The sequence below is a fragment of the Anoplolepis gracilipes genome, chromosome 5 (assembly GCF_047496725.1).
Source record: "Anoplolepis gracilipes chromosome 5, ASM4749672v1, whole genome shotgun sequence".
Classification (NCBI taxonomy): domain Eukaryota; kingdom Metazoa; phylum Arthropoda; class Insecta; order Hymenoptera; family Formicidae; genus Anoplolepis; species Anoplolepis gracilipes.
Window position 1 is genome coordinate 6,173,377 of NC_132974.1, and position 21,526 is coordinate 6,194,902.

The window sequence follows — 21,526 nt, forward strand, 5'->3', positions numbered from 1 at the left end:
GCGTTATGGAATAGCTTGTGTAGTGACCTTTATTCATATTGTATACCAGATATGTACCAGATACCAGAGGCTTCTCTCTGGTATAAAATTTGATCGACGTCGCGTTGATCAATAATAGCATACTTTAAAAGTACATGTGTCATACAACTCTATTGTAATTGCAGAAGCGACTTTTAATTCGCTTGACGAGCGTGAAATTAATCAATTGACAGGAAATTAAACATTATGTCAATTTAGAGAAAACAATAAATTTTCATTAAATTTTTTGACAAAATCTTTTTTATGTCACCTGCTTATTGTGACAGGTGTCAAACGAAACATATTTCACATATTAGTCGCCAACAGCGTGTAATGCTAATTGATGATGATCGAATTTCATAATAAAGATAATTGAAGCGTTTACGGTTGAAATTGTGTAAAATTCAGTGTGTGAGAATGGGTGCAGGAAAGAGTCAATTTACTGAAGAGGAATTGCAGGATTATCAAGTACTTCTTTCCTATTATTTATATTGGTCATCTTTTCTTTTATTAACAGTTCTTTATTTTTTCTTAAATGTATATAATTAAATAATAACTCTACTTTCTGTTTATATTAACAGGATTTAACATACTTTACAAAAAAGGAAGTCTTATAGTGAGTATATTATCAATGAAGCTTTGATTTAAATGTTTGTTTAAACATTCATGTTTATTATAAACATATTTCTTATATTATTCACTATTTTATATTTAATTAAAATATCACATATATAAAATTTATATTTTCTTTCCTTGTTATAGCGCACATCATAAATTTAAAGCACTTGCACCAGAAAAAGTTGGACATAATAGAAATGCAAAACTTCCAATGTCTAAAATTTTGCAATATCCAGAATTGAGAGTAAATCCTTTTGGAGATAGAATCTGTAAGGTTTTCAGTTCTAGTCAAGATGGTGACTGTACCTTTGAAGATTTCCTGGACATGATGTCTGTATTTAGTGATGCTGCTCCAAAAGCTGTGAAAGCTGAACATGCATTTAGAATATTTGGTAAGTCTGATACTTTCAAATGGTTTTATTTGCAATGCAAGTAAAATTGTATATTTTACTAAAAATGTTTCATTTATGTAGATTTTGATGGCGATGACATGCTTGGTGTAGGAGATCTGAGGCAAGTGATAGATAGATTAACTGCGCCTCAAAGATTGAACGACAATGATATGCAGCAACTTCTTCAATATATTCTTGATGAAGCTGACTTAGATGATGACGGTGCTCTAAGCTTTGCAGAATTTGAACATATTATAGAAAAGAGTAGCGATTTTTCCAAGTAAGACTTTATTACTAAGTTGTATAATTTCATTCTCACAATTTAACAATAATATCAAATTTTTTTTACAGGAGCTTTCGTATTCGTTTATAAAAATATGAATAAATACTGTTAACAAGGTTAACTTAATCAGTAAAAGACTGAATATATTGATTATTAATTGTAACAATGTAGACATAGGCCTGAAACATACTTTAGGAAAAAGAAAAACATGATCGTAACATTTGCAGAATGTGCCAAGGCTCTACAATTAGACCTAAACCAAATAGTACTAATAATAATCTTTTTTATTTTTTATTGAGTTTATTTAAGATTATATAATAACAGGAACAAAACTATACAAATATAATGGTCTAATTAAAACTGCCATACACTATATAATGATCTTATAGACATATGATGCTCTAATGAATGAAGAGAAATCAAATCATCTCTTCTTGATCAGTAAACAATTTTCTGCATAAAATTTGTTTTTAATATCTTATACAACAAACATAAATGAATATGTAATTAGATTAACATTATGAAATTATTATGTCAACTTAGGGATATCCAGATTAGAAAAATTCATTTTTTATATTAGCATATATAAATTTCTGAAGATATTTATATATATATTTAATATATATTTAGAAAATACACATATATATCTGTATTTAATGATATTCACAAATTTAATTCCACAATGTTATATTGATAATGTTATCTATATGTATATTTAAAAGAGTTGTATTATCTCTTATCTTATATATATTAATAATTAATGATATTAAAATTATCTTTTGTTTTATATACTTATTACACTTTATTACAAAAATCACCAATCAATAATTGTTACAATATCTTGTAATGATATCCATATAATATGATATAAAAATGATGTTTGTAATATTCATGGAATTCACACATGATTTATTTAGGATTGCAAATACCCGCTAAAAATATATAAAGAAAAATTATTAATTGTACAACAATTCATATAATATAGATATAAAGATTATTTATATAGATGTCTTAAAATATAAATATGATATCTTACGGAAGTTTCATTTTCATAAATATCCAGCATGCAACAAATGACACAAGTATACTGAGAAATCCAACACATATCAGAAGAACTCTATTAAGTTTTGGCGTTGATGGACCATGAGTCTGATCCAATATAATAAAGCCTAATCCTCCCACTGTAAATAGAAAACTGGAAGCTAAGCCTTCCATGATATATTGTCCATTTACACGATATGGCATAAATGCTACCTGCAAAGATCACATTGGTCATATAATATTAAAAAACGTAATTATTAGAAAATAAAAATTCTTTCAACTTACGGGTCTTGTGTGACCATGTTCATCTGTTGTAGATCCAACACTTGGTGGCTCAACAATTACATCGTATATGATTCCTTCGAAACATATGTTCAACAATTTAAAAACTTGAAAATTATAGAATTTAAATAATAAAGAATGAGCTGTGGAAAAACAATGTGATTAAAAAAAAATTAAGATGTTTAAGTAACTAACCTCCTGTCACTAAGAAATATGATAGAAGAATAAAGGAGAAGACTATCATAGCACTAGGTTTCACGAACCAGGACGGTTTTTTTAACTTTAAATTAGGCACTTCCAGGACTGTGAACGGTATTCGGTAAATGTACTCCATTCTGTTGGAATAAAATCTAAAAACTATACGATGGAAAAATAAAGGATTTTCTCTGTAAACACATCCACTGACAACTCCTTTCAACTTTCAACTGATCACACACGTGTACAAAATGACATTTTGCTCCGAACTGTACACACCGGCAACTGACCGGCAAGCTTCGTCTTTCATTGGTTGGCATCGACCTTTCAATACATATTCATTGTAAAAAAATTGACGTATTTTATAGGAATGTAAATAACTCGGAATTCTATATTTAATCTCAATTTACATCTTTTTCTTTAATATAAATCAATCAATTTAGCCTTAATTTGTGTCAATTTAAAGCCTCGTTTAGAGCGCAATTTAATTGGTCGGCTGACGTATTGACATAGAAACTGGCTTTAGTATTTTTACGAACTGCATGCTGTATATCTCTGTTTTTCGTATATTTTTCGAGGCTTATAATTCATCTGTCATTAGTGCAAATATATTCAACTGTAATTATTCCACAGTGATAAAAATAAACCTGTTAATACAAACAATATAAAGAAATACTGTAGTGAGAATTGTAAAAAAAGCGCACTATCTCTGAAAAACGAATATTCATTAATGAATACCTAACCTAACCCTAACCTATTTAGCAGTCGTCATTTTCAAGAAAAGTGTGATTTGGCGTGATTACAATTGATAACGAACCTTATATCCAGTACAACGTTGTCCTTATTGTTAATAAAATACTAATTAATTAGTTCTACAGCTTAATCTCGTAATACATCTGCTAAAGGTTAATATACACAGTTTGCCATTTAATGTATTATTTTTCAACAATTTTCCAATGAGTGATATGCATGTTATATCTTTAAGATTTCTAATATTTATTATATAATTTTGCACAAATAATTTTTTTATACATTGCAGGACGTATACAAATTTCATTTGTACTTTACATTTATAATGGACATTGTCTAAGATCAATAAAACAATTTTTATTATTAAACCAACATTACACGTACAAAAAGTATTATATCATAGAAAATGAGTGAGATTCCAACAAATGATATACCTGAGAGCAACGGTGCAATGGAGCAGTCTACTTACAATGGGGAGGCAGAAGAACATGCTGGTAAGAACAGTTTGCTGTAACTTGTGTTTAATGATAATAAAATGTCAATATGTGCAATTAAATAATTTTTGTGCACTCTTCTATTAGCTAAGTCTCCAGTAAGTACAGAAGAGAAGGCAGCAGATTCTGTATGTGATAATGGTATAAAAAGAAATGCCATTGCCACTGGTAACAGTAATGCACCAAATAGAACAAAAAAACGCAAGAAGACTCCACGAGATGCCACTGCACCGAAACAACCTCTGAGTGGTTATTTCCTGTAATGACTAAGCTCGAAAAATATCTATATTATATGTTAAATTATTTTGTTTTTAATGGAATATATAATACTTAGGTTTCTAAACGATCGGAGAGAAAAAGTCCGAAGCGAAAATCCGAATTTAACGTTCACAGACATTACAAAGCTTCTGGCTTCAGAGTGGAGTAAATTGCCGAGTGATCAGAAACAGGTTTGTATTTCTTTGTTATATCTATTTTATTGTGTCTCTATAATATACTAATAAAATAATAATATTTGCAGCAATATTTGGATGCAGCTGAACAAGATAAGGAGCGTTACAATCGCGAATTTAGCAACTATAAGCAAACAGAAGCATACCGGTTGTTTAATGAAAAACAATCAGAGAGACAAAATGAAAATAAAAAGGAAAGAAATGGCACTGACGTAAACGTTGAGCAAAATGTACGATAATATTGTTACATTATACTTAAGATAATTTCTAGTACAAAAAAAGAATACTAATGGAAACTTTATTTAGGACATCCAGCAAGATAAGGACAATGATTTCACAGGTTTTGATATCCCTATTTTTACAGAAGAATTTCTGGATCATAATAAAGGTAAAATGTTGCTGACATAATGTATGATAAATAAAATAGATTTAATAATAAAATTAATGAATTAAAAAATATCTCTTATACAAAAATATATAGCTTGTGAAGCTGAATTGAGGCAATTGCGAAAAGCTACATCCGACTATGAATCTCAGAATGCAGTTCTCCAGCGACACGTTGACAGTTTACAAGCGGCTGTGAATCGCTTGGAAACCGAAACTAATCAACAACGGACGGGCAATCAAATTCTACAGCGTAGTTTGGATTCTCTTCGTTCTCAATTGGCAGGTTGCTTTGCTACCATACCGCTTCCAGGCGAGTTTCTTCAGGGTAAAATTCAAGCAGTGATTTTATTTAAAAATTCACTGTTTTATTTGTATAATTTTGTTTTCGTACACAGGTACGCATGACGGTGCTACATTACAAAATATCGACGGTTACTTCGAAAGACTGGAGTCGTTATTGAGTGGTAATGTCGAACAAAGTTTACGTAATGCTGTACGTAATGCTGTGTCTCGCCTAGAATTAATTGGATGACAATCGCCTCCGGGCAGTACATCATTGAAACATCATCGTTCGAGGCATTCACATCGAAAATAGCGAAAAAATTTTGTTCTCCGCGATTTGTAAATTTTACCTTTTTCTACTTTGTGGTAGAATCAATATTACCAGTTATTTAAGTAAATGATTACATGTGTATTGCAGTTGATTATTATTTGTGGTATTTCTATAATATGCGTGACAATAATTTACATTTTATTTTATTATATTTATACTTTGATGTAAGTTTTATTTTAAATATGATATAGTAATATAATTTAAATTTTCTGTTTCATATTTCGATAAAGTTATGCAATTCGAATGACTAATGCGTTTTTATGTACACTGGAATAGCTGGACCTATTAAGTTTAGATATCGCAGTTAATTGATATGGAAATCTAGAGGATCTAAATCATCATTACTTAGCGATTTAGCGCTTATTAATAAATTTTTGTAATCTTATCACGAATTATCGTCCATATTCAATGTGTGTTTTTTCAGTTGATTCCATTTGAATCTAAAATTATAATAATTTTTTTATCTCTATCATGCTATAAAGACTTAAGAATTATTAATATTTAGTTTAGAAACTTATTATTCTAACCTCAAGGATGCTGCATTAGGCCGATTAAACTGTTCAGCATTGAAAATAATAGCTTCAATTTGCGGGAACAAACTGATTATAATATTTTTTTTTATCGACAGGACAGATCGCATAAACTCAAACGTAAATTGTGTATTTAGTATCAAATACTTTTGTACTGCAGCAGAAATGACAACCTGAAATTTTTCTCTGAAAATATAAAGAATAATTATAAACATGATTCAAAATTTAATATACTTCGAGATTTGCTCACCTGATAAATTTATCTTCCTCATAGTAAGGATTTTTAATTACATCATTAATAAAGTCAATTGTATACAGTTTATGTGGATGATGATCTTGAATCTTCATGTAACACCCAAAGATGTTTGGAGAACAAACTTGGATAATGTGTTCTGCGATATATTTAGGATATCTTCTTCCTTCTTTAAGCAATGTTTTTATAAGCCACGTTATCTATGTGTGAATGTATAATAAATATATTTGCAACCACATACTGATATAAAATTAATTATCTCTGCCTACCAAGTTAGAATATTTGTGCATGACACTGTCAGATGATATGTTATAACAATTCGACATTAGTGTTTCGAAAATCGAACGCAGAAATTCAGGTTTTGCTTCTTTAAAGCATTTTAATAATGTATCAGAAACTTTAAAACTGCAACCACTATTAATCTCAGTTATCAAAATTGGCAAATATTGATCAAAGATATCTCTGATCATTGCTTGCAGTAATATGTCACCCTTGACATTTAATTTTTCCAAACCGAGTATTATCATCGAGAATATTTTTTTTCCTAATTGCTTTATGTAAGATTGCATAGAGTTTTCGGGTACTAAGATAATTTTGTTGATAAGCATTCTTAACATATCGTTTGGTTGATTCTGTAAAAATAAGATGTTTTAAAAGATATGAATCTCTCTCTTAGTAATTATTAGATACTTTAGTAATTATTACATACTTTAGTATACAACATTGGAGAAATGCAGAGAATCAATGTTCCGAGGCATCTGTAAATCCAAAGTGCAAGTTCCGAATCTTTCGTTTCCTCTGTTATAGGTAGCAAGGCCCATTTCTCTATATTTTTGAAGTATGTCTTACATTTTGTACTACATTGAAATTTTTCCTGTACAGACTACAGAATTCTTCAATTATTAATTTGCTTCTGATTAAAGAAATAAAATATACCGATATAAAATATTATCCATAAAAATAATACTTTTAAAGCATCCTGCTTCTTCATGAATGATATTATAAATATCAAAATAGGTTCATTGCTGTTTTTAAATTCGTGCAGATCATAATCCGACAGGAATATTTCTTTGATGTCATTAAGTTCGGCAATATAATTACGCAAAATCTTTATTTCCTCCTCGTCTGTGCTATAACCAATGATCGAACATTTTATCCAAGCCTACAATACATATATATTTTACACATTGATTGTTTTAAAATGCATATATAATAAACATATATACGAACTTGGATAAGAATAATATCAAAATTTGGAATTTCTTTCTTTAAGTTTTGTACAGCTTGTTCATTCTGAAGAATAGATATTAAATAATATTTGGTAATTCTGAAAAGATAATATTATTATATTTTCTATGTAAATATACATATATATATATATATTTATTTAGAGATATTAATTTTCAAATACATTTTTACCTTATATCTTTCAAAAATATTGATGCTGCAAAATGTTGAAATAAAGATATAGCTGAGTGCTTATATTTTTTAGCAGTAGCTGGCTCTCTAACTGCTTCTAATGTAAATATAACAGCTAGTTTGGAAATAATCTTATAATTGTCACCGATAAGGACGGGATCAAAGACAAGTTGGCGAATTCTACAAGCAACAAAACACCATAGGGCATCTAACATTTTCCTGACACCATCTATAAGCAAATTTTAGTGTTCATATTTTCATACCTTCTCTATTTCTCTCTCTAATTATAAAATATATTTGAAAAAAAAGAAATTACAATATTTTATTTAAAATAAAAATAATATAGACATACCAACCGAATTGTTACAAGAAACTTGCAAAATGATACATTTGTCAAAAACAGTGGCTAGCATTTCCAGTAAAAATCCAATCCTATTTTTTGGACACTCCAAGAGATAACGATCGATCCAACCACCAATAAAATTGTGCTCTCCTAAATCCATTTTGTCATTGTTGGATAAAATTGTATTTAAAACATCAACAAAACTGGTCATCATAGAACGAGATGTTTCATCTTTTCGACAACTTATCAAGTTGATCTAAAATCCAAGAAAGATATTTCTCTTTTACTAAATTTATATAATCTACATGTGTATAAATATGTTATAGGAACTGGAGCACACACGGTTTCTGTAAAGTGGTCGGCTATAGAGGCAAGAGATAATCTTCTTTCGCTAAACAATAGGAGACACACAAGTTTTCCTTTCCAGATTAAATTACACTTTTTATTGTATTCATTGTTTAATTCATCTGTAGAGGGCAAAAGATCTAGCATTGTTGTACACTGAAAAAAAAACAAGTATTAATACAGATATTGCTAATGTATATCTAATTGATAGCAATCTGTGTGATAGCAAATATATGTGTATAAACAAAGACTATTTGGAAATCAATCTCATCAGCTTTTCAAATAGCCTTTGCATTTAAACTTACAACATTTGTAACATCTGCAGTAATTGCTAAAGTGATGAATAAGGATATAAAATTGTAGAGGCCATTCTCAGACAATTCTGCAATTTTGTTTTTTGAAAATTTTGTGTACACACGCCCCTTAAATTGATTCCAATATTTCGGATCTGTTTTGCCATATTTCTTTAAAAACGTGCCTATGAAAGATTGATCAATTTTCAACTGTACAATCAATACACAGACAAAATTCCGACTAAACTCACCTACTAAATGTAAGAATATGCTGTAACTAGATTCTCTAGAATATTCAAATTTGCTGTAAATTCTATCGTTAATTTGCTTGAGAATATCCGCAGTGGTCTTTCTACAAAACAATTCTGCATTTATATATCTAATTATACAGTTGCAATTATAAATTTACACAAGTCAATTATATATATACTTTTCAAGAGAGAAGGCCCAAGGACCAGAAGTCTGTAATAAGAATGATTGGTTCAATCTTTTATGGAAACAGTCCCAAAGAAAAGATATTATTGACACTCGTGGTTGCCACCAATTAATAATAAGATCGTACAGCAGTAATATTATAATTTTGAGTTCAGTATCAAACTCATCCCTTTCACCATCCTTCCCACCTTTATATACGTATGTTTTTAGAATCTTTTCAACTTGTTCACAGTTGGATCTAATCTGTAAATGATGACATATATTACTTATAAATTTCTTTTTTATAAAATTAAATCTTTATTAGTGCATGTTATATATTACCCTCGATGAATTATATTGCAAATATACACCATCTGTACTGTATCCATATAACAAAGACAAATGATGTATTATCCAAATACAAAACAGTTCGGGATTCTTACAATCTGGCAGGAAGGAGTCCGTGCCTGCATGCCAAAATATTGTTTGGGTTCGATCTTTAGTTAATACTCTATTGATACAACTATTTACATAATCCCAAAATGTCTAAAAATATTTCATTACAATTATGATAGAGGAACATGTATATGTACAAGATTGTGTATTAAAGTAGCTCACCTTGGTTTTCATCCTTTCTTTTAAACTATCAATGAATATTTGAAGCATTAGCCACAATTCTCGTGTACATGTGCAACAGTATGGCGTTTTTTGTGTAAGATTCATAGTACAGTTTAAGGGTAACTAAACAAAATAAATAAACATTAGATACAATATATCAATATTATTACAAAAATGAGTCAAATTCACATATTATTTTTATTACCCTTTCAAATACTTTTAAGGCAAAGTGCACAAGATCATTGATGACCATTTCAGTAGTATTCTCAAATTCTTCCAGTAATGTATGTGTTTGATATTGATACCATGTAGTTCTTGAATGTACCAATGTCACAAAAAACCATCTTAACTCTATATGCATATGATATAAGTGAAATTCTATTTGATTACACTGAAATGTAAAGTTGTTAATTTTGTACAAATTATTGCTTTTGCTTACTTAAAATAATAATACATATATTAATTACCTTATTGCCTATATTAGAAGCAGCACAGTGCAGAATTGAATCTGGCATATCATGTAATGTATTAAGAAAGCGTTTTATGGAGACAAACAAAGTGTCTACATCTTTGTTTATTTCAGGTATTACTGTTTCTAACGTGCTGAGATCCCATTTTATGCTGCAATATTACAAATATACATGAGCCATTTATTACAATCTTAAATATTACAAAAGTAAAGATTTTCCATTTACCTGTTCATATATGTACGAATATACAAAATAAATTCACAAATCATTCTCCTAATAGAAAGGTAATTTTTATCATTATCATTATTTTGTAATCTAGATATTGTAGCTGGTCTTTCAATCCTATTCAATATTTTTAATTGCATCCTGCAATATAAAAAGCTTATATATATCTGATATAGAATTATTATAATTTCATTTAATAGCTTTGGATAAACACGATAAAGAAATAGCAACAATGTTTCATTGAAAAATATCTACTTACTCCATGCAATCAGTAAAATGTCCAAGATTCATCACAGCCACAGCTCCAGGCGTGACACAGTCAAAGAGTTTTATTTCTGTATGGGCAAAGGGGTAATCGGTTTGTGGAAAAAGCACATTGTCTACTTCATTGTGACGTAACAGACCACCCTTGTTTAACTGCCAATCATTGACATTCACTTTACCACTGCAGTCGAAGATAACATCAAAATCCATCTGTAAAACTGTTATGTCAGATTATTTATCTATATATTTATTAAGTTTATATAATACAATGTTATTGTAGAAATGTATCTCATGATAAATAATAAAAACTTTTTACATACTTGCAATAAAACGTTCACGTCTTAATCGTTCTTATGATGTTAATTGCATTTAGGCGACCTGAAATTTTGGGCTGCTGCAACGTTTTATAGAAACATGTGCAACCTCTTTCAGAAGACGACTTTCATCGACCTGCATCGAACTTTTATGCGTTTTGGCGGCATTTCTAGTTGGCGCTGATTCACGTGACCTCGATTATGGCGGCAGAACCACATGTGACTGACAAAAGAGATTAGCGGTAAAATATTCACAATATTGATATATCTCATTGTTTTTTACAAAATATAATTATCTTTATAAAATTCAATTGTGTTACTTACAGAATTATAGTGAAACAAGGTCGCGTTTGATATTATGGGAGATAATATGTTTGAAATAAATGTCGATAATGAAAACGCTTTTATAAATAATAAGTGACAAAATTTTTTTTCTAACAATAAGAAACTTTTTTTGATATTATAGATAATCGCAAATACATGACACACTTAAAAATAACGTAATATTTAATAAGATTGTTTGAAATTTATAAAATTAATATATAATTTGAAATCATGTTATATTATTAAAATATATTCTTTTATTATATTTATCAGTATTTTATACTTTGTAATAATTATATTTTATACTGAATTATATTTTTACTGAAATGTTATATATATATATATATATATATATATATATATATATATATATATATATATATATTATTATTGCCGTCTTGTTTAAAAAATCAAATAATAATTTTAAAATACAAAAGATTCATCTCAATTTTTAAATAAGTAAATTTAAGATTAAATGCTGAAAAAATTATAATAATACAATTTTCTCTTATAGTTTTGTTGGTAGCTTTATAAATTTTTCATATTTTTTTCGTTTCTCCTTCCAAGCTCTCGAGATTACGCGAATTTCGCGTTCGTCGCCGTTGTTTACAAGCTTGTTCGGGATTCGGGAATCGAAGATGGCGGCGGAAGCGAGGAGCGCATCAAAGAGATAGCCCAACCACGTGCGCGTAATAAATAACATAACGATAAAATGCATTCCCGGCGCGTCGCTCGCCGTTGAACTCGTCCAGGAGCGAGATCGAGTTGTGCGACTCTCTCGTGCTCGATCCCGGTACACCTAATAACGTTCGCCGAAAACCGCGAGAGTCATTCCGGAGAACGAAGATCCGATGACTCACTCAGCCATCGGTGTCGTTTGTTTGTTGTAATCAGGTGACGATGCTGTAGAAAAGAAAACCATTATAACACGAAGAAAAACTCGAGGGTACACGCCAACATGAATCTTGACCAACATGAATCTGTCCTTAAAGATTTTCACGGCGAGGTACGTCGCGTTCCTTTTACTAAATCAAAACGACTCCTTCAAGATCTCACGCGAGAGAGGTTCGCTTAGGTTAGACTGTTTTATGTCAAATTTGTAGGCTTTGTATGTATCAGTCGGGCACACTTTTTGTCATTTGCTATCTTCTATTTTTCTGTCTAAATTTTACCGTAAATTTAGTTTAATATAAATAAGAATTTATTTAAAAAAAAAAAAAGAAAAAGGAAATTTGCATAAAAATACAGTTAGAATGAATAGGTTTATATCTGCTTGCTCTTGTTCTATATATATTATATATTTTTTTAAATTTAATATATATATATTTAATTAAATATCTTTTATGTTTATATATAATATATATTTGTAAACTATAATAAATTTTATAATCTATATTTTATTATGTATATATATGTATATTTTTTTTAATTGAGACAACAATGTCTTTAATAAAGTACTTTGATTAGAATTACTTAACATCTTTAATAAAAATATACAATTTCTCTTTCTTTCTTTATACATATATATAAAATTTATATTAAAAAATTAAATATATATTATAAACATTAATTATATATATAAATCTACAAAAAATTTTTTAATTGTATATTTTTTCAGTCTCCTTTATTACGAGCCATATTCCGCGGGCATGTGGAAACAGTTCGTATGTTGCTATCGCAAAACGAGGATGTCAATTGGCAAGACAAGGAGCAACGTTCTCTCTTACATGCAGCAGCATATAGGTTACTATCTTAATTACTAAAATAGTAAAATAATTATGAAACCTTTTGATTGTTTTATTATTATATATTATATATATATTATTTATACTATATAAACTGTTTGTTATATTTATGTATTACAGGGGAGATACCGCTATTGTAGAACTTCTTTTATTAAATGGCGCAGCAGCTAATAGTAAAGATAAGAAATGGTTAACCCCTTTGCACAGAGCTTGTTGTTTGGGCAATTACAATGTGGTAGACATTTTACTGAGATATAAAGCAGATGTGAATGCTCGAGATCGTAGTTGGCAGACGCCTCTTCACGTAGCGGCGGCAAATAACGCTGTGCAATGCGTAGAACTTTTAATACCACACTTAATAAATATTAATATCACTGATAGGTTTGTATTTATTTTGTATTATTTATCGCATATAATTTTGTATAATGAATATTTTATATTAATATTATTTATATTTATATTTATATTTTGTAACTAATATTTTATATTCGTGATAAATATAGTTACTATATTATTAATCTACAGGGGCGGAAGAACGTGTCTTCATCACGCGGCATATAATGGACATCTCGAAATGGTCGAATACCTGATGCAATTTGACTGCGTGATAAATGCTTCTGACAAGAAAGACCGGAGGGCTTTACATTTCGCGGCGTACCAGGGTCACAACGAGATTCTAAAAGCGCTAATAGACAAAGGCGCCGACGTGGATGTTAAAGTACGCACATACGAAATTTTCGATAGAACATTTTTGTAGAGGGGGAGGGGGTGGTGTACGTTATTATTATGTTGTATATATGTTGTATTTGTATGTTAAGGATCGAGATTTATATACCCCGTTACATGCAGCAGCTGCTTCTGGTAACGTAGAATGCGTGCATATTTTAATCACCGCTGGTGCGGATATCGAAGCCAAGAATGTATATGGAAACACCCCACTGCATATTGCGTGTTTGAATGGATGTCCCCTCGTGATCAAGGCGCTCATGGCTAATCACGTGAATTTAGGTAAGTCATTTACGTCGAGATTTTTTAGGATACCCTGAGTCATCCTGACCGTAAATAACTGTTTTTTTTTTTATACGCACAGAGGCCGTGAATTATCGCGGACAAACCGCGATGCACATCGCTGCCACCAGCGTACATGGTGTTCAATGTTTCAAGATGCTTATACGCGAGGGATTGAAGGTAAACGTTCAATCAGAAGACGGCCGCACACCGTTGCACATGACCGCGATCCATGGAAGATTTACACGATCAAAAATGCTGCTTGATGCAGGAGCTTTTCCAGATGCGAGAGACAAGAATGGAAATACCGCTTTACATATCGCTGCCTGGTAAATCGTTTGTGAAAAAAATACATATATTAATACTTTTCTTAGATGTCACATATCATTACTGCCAAGTAAGATGCGCGCGTAAGAATATAAAGGACAAATTACAGGTTCGGTTTCGAGTGTCTGACAACATCTTTAATGGAAAGCGCTGCATCTCCGGCTACGCGTAACGCGCAACAACGGACGCCTTTGCATCTGAGTTGTCTAGGCGGACATATAGAAGTGAGCCATAAATTTCTATGTAGTATTCTAATGTAGTCTACGTTATGTTTTTTTTTTCGATTCAATATCTGAATTGTTTTTATCCGATAGGTCTGTAGAAAACTATTGCAGCTCGATAGTAGGCGAATCGATGCGCGAGACATCGGTGGTAGGACAGCTTTACATTTGGCAGCATTTAAGGTAACAAGCGCGTGCACGCGCTGTTACATCTATTTCTTTTTAATAATGATAATATATTTAATATCTTCTTTTTATTTAAAAGCATTATTTACCATTACCATACCACACATGGGAGAATACAAATTGCGAACGTTCCGAATAGGGTTCCGTAGATTGCTTGGATTTGCTGTTATCTAGCGGTGCCAACTTCCGCCTCGTCGATAACGACAATCGACTGGCTCTTCATCATGCCGCGAGCCAAGGACACTATCCTTGCGTCTTCACTCTGGTCGGCTTCGGGAGCGACTCGAACGCTCAAGATGTGAATGGCGCCACGCCGTTGCATCTTGCCGCAGCGGCGTCGAATTCGAATGCCCAGTTAGTAATTGTTCTTTTCGCTTTATCTCTCACATTAACTAAGTATACGATTTATCGTAATTTCGTAGATCCTACAAGTGCGTACAGTACTTGCTGCAGCATCGAGCGAATCCGCATTTACGCGACAAACGAGGTTTCACCGCGATCCACTATGCAGTGGCGGGCGGCAATCAAGCGGCACTGGAGGCACTTTTAAACGCGCCATCACCGGCAAATGTGGCTGCTTCTTCGTTCAACTCAAGCTCAGGTTCTACAACTGGACAACAGGAACCGCCGTCTCTGCCTGCTCTCACTCCGATTCATCTCGCGGTATAGATACACAGAAAATTGGAATTGACAACATTTGACATTAACAAAATACGAAGCCTTCCTTAATTTGTAAAATGTGTGTTATCAGGCGTATCACGGACACGACGAAATCTTACAATTGCTTCTGCCTCTGTTCCCCGATGTGAATATCAAGGAAGATAGCGGGAAAACACCATTAGATTTGGCCGCTTACAAAGGACACAAACAATGCGTCGAACTCTTGTTACGGTTCGGTGCTTTGGTGTCAGTGCAGGTAAGGTTTGAATTTTTTACTCGCTAAACGATCGTACGTTATACTTCTATTAATATGCATTGTGTTTCTAGGATTCCGTTATGAAACGTACGCCTGTACATTGTGCCGCCGCGGCAGGTCACGCCGATTGTCTTTCTCTTCTTCTGCAAAACGCTGATGATCCTAACGTGGTAAATCGTTATGATTCCAAGTTACGGACGGCTCTGACTCTGGCTGTAGCGAATAATCATGCGGAATGCGCGATGTTGTTGCTGAAGTACAAGGCCGACTGCAATTTGCCAGATATCAACAAGCACACGCCGCTGTTTCGGGCAGTGATTAACGAGCGGGATAATCAGCTGGTGAAATTGCTATTAAAACACGGCGCGCGAGTGGCTGTGCAAGACGCAAACGGTAAAACGCCGTTACATTTGGCAGCTGCTTGTGGCAGGTTGGAGAAATTACGTTTGTACGAAATATTTTCGTCATATTTTACAGAATTGTCTTATGTTGCAAATATTTATTTCCAGACTATACGCTTTAGCAGCGCTTGTTCAAGCCGACCCGACTGCGGCTGCTTTGAAGGACGATCAGGGATGCACGGTACTTCACTGGGCCTGTTACAACGGCAATTCCAACTGCGTCGAGTATCTTTTGAATCATAACGTGTACGATTCCTTGAAAGGTTAGCGGTTTCTCCGTAGCTAAATTATAAAGAAAATTATTTAATATAATAACTATCTAATAATGGATATCGCATTTTTTGATTACAGAAAATTTATTCTCCGCGGTACATTGCGCCGTGTATCAAGGATCCGCGCATTGTTTAGATTTACTGATCAGCAAATTTGGCGGACAAGCGGTCGTCGCTACAACAGAATCATCGTGCGGCCTGTTGCACGTCGCGGCCAGCGCCGGATCCGTTGAGTGTGCGCGATTAATTTTAAACTCTGTCGGAGCGGAACTAGCAGGGCTCGAAATGACCGATTACTTCGGACGGACGCCGCTTCTGTGCGCGGCCGTCAATGGACAATGCAACGCCATTGGTAATTACTAATCGCACTTTTTTTCAATAAAGTTTACATGCACTTTCGCTTTCATATTAATAAGAGTTGCATCCTGATTCAATAGAATTGCTACTCGAGTGGAAGGCCAATGTACGTGCTGTCGATTCCAGTAAGAATACGGCGTTACACTTAGCATGTCAGAGACGACATTCCGCTGCGGCGTCGCTGCTTCTAAACTGGGTCGAATCGCTTGGTGGCCCCGACGTCGACAAAAACGTATTGCAACAGCAACGAGTGGCTATTATCAATATGACCAACAAACAACAAAGAACGCCGCTACATCTGGCAGCGAGAAATGGCCTCGTAGCAGTAAGCTAAATTCGTATTTAAATATTACTCAAATATAATAAATGTGACATACAGATATCTTGTGAAAAATATATTATTTTGTACAGATTACTCGTCGATTATTACAATTAGGCGCGAGTGTCGTGGCCGTTGATGCTGTAGGACTAACACCCGCATTAGCATGCGCCCCGAATCCTGCAGTGGCCGAGTGCTTAGCTACTATTCTCGCCGCTCACGGTACGTGTAATATTTTATTTTGTGTTTCTTATATTGTTTTTGTAAACATTCAAATGATATGAAATCTCATTTTGGTCACACAGATCAAAATGGAGAAAACACGCAGTATTCATCATCTATTCAGCAAACGTCGGAGATATATCTAAACCGAAATGGCGTAGACTCGCAACACAGTTCCGATTCGGAATTTTACTGACAGCGAGCATCAACGTGCTCGGATCGTCTTGCGTTTCAAGCGAATCTGAACATGGAATCGATTGCACGGCAATATCGTGACCGCTAAATTAATTTGGACGAGCTGTTGGCTTTTTTCCATTTTAGTATAATTAAAACCTCTAACTCAGACGAGCCGTGTGAGAAATCGTTGAAAAATCAACAAATCTCTCTTGATGACTAGCCACTGTAAGTAGCAATCGTGACAATACCTATGTATGTAACTCAATAGAGTTACTAATCGACTGCCAAGAGGGGTACGGATGCGTTAATAAGTCTGTAACTAGAATAACTTAATAATAATTAATAGATTTGTTGTACACGAGATGTACAATATTCAAAATTCCAGCTTTCTGTTCGTAATACGCACAAAAATTGTACTGAGATAAAATTGTTTTACATCACGCGAAACGATATTTTATGTAAAGACTACATACATATAATATAAATATTATAATTTTGTTTTTAAAAATCTATCGTGTAAAACTAGAGACTAACGTTTAGAAGATGTTTAATTGTCATTTGGAATCGTGTAACGATTATCCGTATATAATAGAATAGTTGACACTTTAGTTTTAATCGCATGCTATTTATGTTTTCTAAAAATAGCCTTGAAAGCTAACACTATTGCGAAAAGGATCTTTAATTAGGATGAATACAAAATTTTGCAATTAGTGCTCAGCTGTATTCCTCTTGGTCATTATCATACGATATTCACATACATTGAGATTTATTTATTTTTGACTCTAGCAAAAGCGAAGAAATACGTGTGAGATCTATTTTTCCCTCTTTTATATGCGTATATGTATCTTATATATAGTTGAAAACGTGAGATATTATAATTTTGCCGCGTATATGCACCTTGTGCAGTTTCCATCTCGTAGCCTATAACTTCTAAATTAGTATAATTAATACATGTAATAGACTTTCTCTATATATTTCGAGCGATATGTTTCCGCATAATTTTCTAAGTAATTTTTATCAGTAATATAACGCGTATACATAATAGAATTCTCTCACGATCGATTAATCGCGATTGGACCACAGAGAATAATAATAATAATAATAATAATAATAATAATAATAATAATAATAATAATAATAATAATAATAATAATAATGATAATGATAATAATCGCTAACAAGCATAAATGATAAATAATAATATTACTAACGGACATAAGTAATAAATAATAATAATAATGTTAAGTTAGATCTACGAATGCATTTGTAGATTCAAGAGCGATAGAATAGCTGCGTATTGTTAATTTTGCGGTCAAATAGATGTAATGTAACAAATCAAAAAAAGCGCAATTTGCCCTTTACGGCAATTAGATGTCAATGCAAATATCGACAGATATATAGATAATGCTCAATCAATTGCATTTACTAATCTATAGATTGATTTTAATTATTTAAACAGACGTCTTCCATTTTCAGAGCAGTATTTTCACAGTTGAAAATCGGTGCATGATGTGTACTAGGACATTAATTGTATTTAATGTAATTTGCGTTTTCACGATCTTTTGTCGAATGATTTCAGATTTACTTTTTCGCCCATTTTTAGGTATACTTACACATTAAAATAATATTTAGAGATTAAGTGTATTCACAAAGATTTTGTGATTTGGTTTGCTCTATAGAAAAGTGCGTAGGATTACGAATTCTAGTAAAGAAAATGCGAAAGTATGAATATTTAATAACGTCCCATTGTAAATATATCGAATCGAACCGCGAATTTATCTCTCCTCTCTCTGGGAGGACTCTGTATACAAATAAAGCAGGTGCGACGCGAGAGGAAGAGGAACGAATATCTAAGCTATTTTCTTAGACATTTGTAGTAAAGCCTAAACTGCCTGATTGTAATTGTACGTCGAAAGAGAAAGTAGACCTTGTAAAAGAAGTATGTAATGAAATTGAATTGGATGAATATGTGGGAACCGTGCTTAATTTTTAAGTGTGTTTTGTATTCGCCGTGTTTTTCCATTAACACTTTGATTACCATAGCAATATCACAAATCACACAAATCATACTTGTCTGCATTTTGTTGAAAATCATCAGATTAGTATTCAATTATATGCTGAAAAGGCTCTTATATTTAATTTTTTACATTAATACGTGAAATATGAATAAATGAAAAATAAAATCGCCTGAATATCAATTTCTACGGAAGTAAACGTCATCCATTTATGTGTGATGATGTGATATATGTGATCAAAATGTTATGATGAAAGTTCAACGTGACAATTTTTTTTATTATTCTTGTACTTATAAATTTTCCCATAATTTTTGCATTTAATAGATTATAAGCGTGATCCTTAGATGAGAGGGTATTGACAATTTTTAAAAAGGCTAATGTGATTAATATCAAAGAAAATTGTAAAATTTATCGAACGAAGATATTAAGCAGTTTCATTGTACATATTAATATCAATTAATTATATATAGTGCAATGAAATTGTATCGTTTTCGCGCAATGAATTGTACGATTTTCTCTATGTATATATTGCTTAAACGTAATAATTATGTAATTGATAAAATTGTTGATACTGGGAAATGACGATCTCCGATTTGTACATGATGATTTTGTACTTGTGACTGTTGTATAAAACAGGAAAGCGAGAAAAGAGCTGAATACATCGCGCGTTATCACTCTCTCAGAGACATGCTTAATCGCTGTCATGTGCATATATACATATTATATATACCGAAAAAATTATTTTTTCTATATGCCCTTCTTTTTCGCATACATACGTTTTGCGAAATGTGTAATATCGTATATTACATGAAAATTATATCATAGGAATTTAAGAGATTCCACGCCGCGGATATCATGCATCTGTATCGCGAACATTTGTAATAATCAATATACGTCATTGCGTTTTATTTTCACACGTGGCTCACAGTGATTTACCCGACTTACGCCTCTGAATTATCCCTTTCGAAGCCTAATTTCAATCGAATATATTGTGTGAATTGAGTAAACATTTATTTCAAGAATATATACATATATCGTAGGTTTTTAATTTATTCAGAGATCATAAATTGATTTTTAAATTAAATTTGAGAAAAAAATATCGAGACAAGAGAGTCGGACAATTATTCACTCCGACATTCTATCGGAGCGCGAAAGAGAAAAGTGAACGTCTACGCCATCGCGATCGAAAAGAGTCGAAATTGACGGCTTGTTATTAGGCGAGGATATCGAGCGGGAGGCCTTCGCCCGTTGCGATGACCCCCTCCCCTCTTGATGATCGGTCGCGCGAAAGGGTCGAAGAGTCTCGACCGGTGGGAGTCGTGGAACGGAATTCCTCTAACTTTGGACCGGTAACGGAAAGGGTCGAATTTCGTGTTTTGCGATTAAAGGAGCAGAAACGGCAAGGAGCCGCGTCGGCGAGCGTCGGTCTCGGGTCTCGATTCGGTCTCGAAACGACGGAAATTCACGAGAAATGACGACCGGCTACCAGGACAGCACGCGCGCAGCGAGGTGATTGTCATGGCGCGCGCCACGGGAATGAAGAAATTATTTGTATTTCGTGGCCAGGATAGCAGAAACCGACGTAGGGTCACGCGACTACTCGTCGGTGGAAACGACGGAAATTCCCGAGAGTTAACGAACGGGTATCAAGGCAGCACACGCACGAGTAGAGGGATGGCGGGCCGGCCGGTCCCGAAACGACGGAAATTTACAAGTTTCGACGATCGAGTATCAGGGAGAGCACACGAGCGAGTTGGTGACGCGGCCGCTCGGTCGTAACGACGGAAATTCACGAGGTTCGACGAACGGGTATCCGGAGAGCACGCGAGTGAGTAGACGATCAGCTGATACAATTGACGATTGTATTCGCCGCAGTATGCAACGGAGAATGAAAAGGCACGGAAATTCGTGTCCCGGTAATAGAATACTATGATTTTGCAGGAGGTGAACGCTGCGGTGACAGCGCGACAGGGAGGTGCGAGGCGTGGCGGGAGCTGATGAATATCTCATGTATAAATTAGTT

At 32.9% G+C, this 21,526-nt stretch overlaps 5 protein-coding genes across 6 annotated transcripts; 3 read left to right on the top strand and 2 right to left on the bottom strand.

The window, feature by feature from the left end:
• The first annotated feature begins 45 nt into the window (after nt 1–45).
• LOC140665575 (calcium and integrin-binding protein 1) lies at nt 46–1,941 on the top strand. The gene is made up of 5 exons (XM_072891837.1): nt 46–486; nt 600–634; nt 781–1,028; nt 1,110–1,308; nt 1,380–1,941. Exons 1-5 carry the CDS (start codon nt 436–438, stop codon nt 1,399–1,401), a joined length of 555 nt encoding a protein of 184 aa, XP_072747938.1. The 5' UTR covers nt 46–435; the 3' UTR covers nt 1,402–1,941.
• A 143-nt stretch (nt 1,942–2,084) lies between these two features.
• LOC140665576 (oligosaccharyltransferase complex subunit ostc-B) lies at nt 2,085–3,118 on the bottom strand. Its single transcript, XM_072891838.1, has 4 exons — nt 2,830–3,118; nt 2,638–2,711; nt 2,348–2,565; nt 2,085–2,243 (listed from the first exon to the last, which is right to left on the bottom strand). Exons 1-4 carry the CDS (start codon nt 2,966–2,968, stop codon nt 2,225–2,227), a joined length of 450 nt encoding a protein of 149 aa, XP_072747939.1. The 5' UTR covers nt 2,969–3,118; the 3' UTR covers nt 2,085–2,224.
• Nucleotides 3,119–3,336: 218 nt separating this feature from the next.
• Nucleotides 3,337–6,546, top strand: Hmg-2 (High mobility group protein 2). The gene is made up of 8 exons (XM_072891832.1): nt 3,337–3,734; nt 3,869–4,073; nt 4,161–4,332; nt 4,408–4,522; nt 4,594–4,755; nt 4,832–4,913; nt 5,007–5,222; nt 5,308–6,546. The coding sequence occupies exons 2-8, from the start codon at nt 3,986–3,988 to the stop codon at nt 5,442–5,444; spliced, it is 972 nt and encodes a 323-aa protein (XP_072747933.1). The 5' UTR covers nt 3,337–3,734; nt 3,869–3,985; the 3' UTR covers nt 5,445–6,546.
• LOC140665563 (protein MMS22-like) lies at nt 4,936–11,495 on the bottom strand. 2 transcript variants are annotated; one of them, XM_072891813.1, is made up of 21 exons: nt 11,338–11,495; nt 11,020–11,236; nt 10,695–10,917; nt 10,436–10,576; nt 10,208–10,361; nt 9,946–10,131; nt 9,741–9,863; nt 9,465–9,668; nt 9,139–9,386; nt 8,960–9,060; nt 8,721–8,893; nt 8,413–8,571; nt 8,080–8,326; nt 7,728–7,956; nt 7,539–7,635; nt 7,276–7,470; nt 7,018–7,191; nt 6,578–6,940; nt 6,306–6,508; nt 6,053–6,241; nt 4,936–5,965 (listed from the first exon to the last, which is right to left on the bottom strand). In XM_072891813.1, the coding sequence occupies exons 3-21, from the start codon at nt 10,907–10,909 to the stop codon at nt 5,911–5,913; spliced, it is 3,456 nt and encodes a 1,151-aa protein (XP_072747914.1). In that variant the 5' UTR covers nt 10,910–10,917; nt 11,020–11,236; nt 11,338–11,495; the 3' UTR covers nt 4,936–5,910. The 2 variants fall into 2 exon arrangements, with proteins under 2 accessions (XP_072747914.1, XP_072747915.1); XM_072891814.1 differs by having other exon boundaries at nt 10,695–10,909; nt 11,020–11,495.
• A 448-nt stretch (nt 11,496–11,943) lies between these two features.
• LOC140665565 (uncharacterized) lies at nt 11,944–20,417 on the top strand. Its single transcript, XM_072891815.1, has 17 exons — nt 11,944–12,343; nt 12,956–13,080; nt 13,203–13,463; nt 13,608–13,800; nt 13,901–14,090; nt 14,173–14,419; nt 14,527–14,641; nt 14,732–14,821; nt 14,964–15,178; nt 15,247–15,487; nt 15,576–15,740; nt 15,812–16,170; nt 16,250–16,404; nt 16,493–16,765; nt 16,851–17,095; nt 17,182–17,311; nt 17,395–20,417. Exons 1-17 carry the CDS (start codon nt 12,296–12,298, stop codon nt 17,505–17,507), a joined length of 3,165 nt encoding a protein of 1,054 aa, XP_072747916.1. The 5' UTR covers nt 11,944–12,295; the 3' UTR covers nt 17,508–20,417.
• The last annotated feature ends 1,109 nt before the right edge of the window (nt 20,418–21,526 follow it).

What these genes read in the sequence shown, in the direction of transcription:
- LOC140665565 (XM_072891815.1), top strand. Translation starts at nt 12,296, where the DNA reads ATGAATCTTGACCAACATGAATCTGTCCTTAAAGATTTTCACGGCGAG. An exon ending in TTACATGCAGCAGCATATAG is followed by an intron (nt 13,081 to 13,202) that starts GTTACTATCTTA and finishes TATGTATTACAG; the next exon opens with GGGAGATACCGCTATTGTAG. An exon ending in GCTTTACATATCGCTGCCTG is followed by an intron (nt 14,420 to 14,526) that starts GTAAATCGTTTG and finishes GACAAATTACAG; the next exon opens with GTTCGGTTTCGAGTGTCTGA.
- LOC140665576 (XM_072891838.1), bottom strand. Translation starts at nt 2,968, where the DNA reads ATGGAGTACATTTACCGAATACCGTTCACAGTCCTGGAAGTGCCTAAT. An exon ending in ATATTTCTTAGTGACAGGAG is followed by an intron (nt 2,712 to 2,829) that starts GTTAGTTACTTA and finishes TATGTTTCGAAG; the next exon opens with GAATCATATACGATGTAATT. An exon ending in AACATGGTCACACAAGACCC is followed by an intron (nt 2,566 to 2,637) that starts GTAAGTTGAAAG and finishes TGATCTTTGCAG; the next exon opens with GTAGCATTTATGCCATATCG.
- LOC140665575 (XM_072891837.1), top strand. Translation starts at nt 436, where the DNA reads ATGGGTGCAGGAAAGAGTCAATTTACTGAAGAGGAATTGCAGGATTAT. An exon ending in ACAAAAAAGGAAGTCTTATA is followed by an intron (nt 635 to 780) that starts GTGAGTATATTA and finishes TCCTTGTTATAG; the next exon opens with CGCACATCATAAATTTAAAG. An exon ending in AAGAGTAGCGATTTTTCCAA is followed by an intron (nt 1,309 to 1,379) that starts GTAAGACTTTAT and finishes TTTTTTTTACAG; the next exon opens with GAGCTTTCGTATTCGTTTAT.
- Hmg-2 (XM_072891832.1), top strand. Translation starts at nt 3,986, where the DNA reads ATGAGTGAGATTCCAACAAATGATATACCTGAGAGCAACGGTGCAATG. An exon ending in ATTTCTGGATCATAATAAAG is followed by an intron (nt 4,914 to 5,006) that starts GTAAAATGTTGC and finishes AAAAATATATAG; the next exon opens with CTTGTGAAGCTGAATTGAGG. An exon ending in TGCTACCATACCGCTTCCAG is followed by an intron (nt 5,223 to 5,307) that starts GCGAGTTTCTTC and finishes TTTCGTACACAG; the next exon opens with GTACGCATGACGGTGCTACA.
- LOC140665563 (XM_072891813.1), bottom strand. Translation starts at nt 10,909, where the DNA reads ATGGATTTTGATGTTATCTTCGACTGCAGTGGTAAAGTGAATGTCAAT. An exon ending in CATTTTACTGATTGCATGGA is followed by an intron (nt 10,577 to 10,694) that starts GTAAGTAGATAT and finishes TTTATATTGCAG; the next exon opens with GATGCAATTAAAAATATTGA. An exon ending in CCTTAAAAGTATTTGAAAGG is followed by an intron (nt 9,864 to 9,945) that starts GTAATAAAAATA and finishes TATTTTGTTTAG; the next exon opens with TTACCCTTAAACTGTACTAT.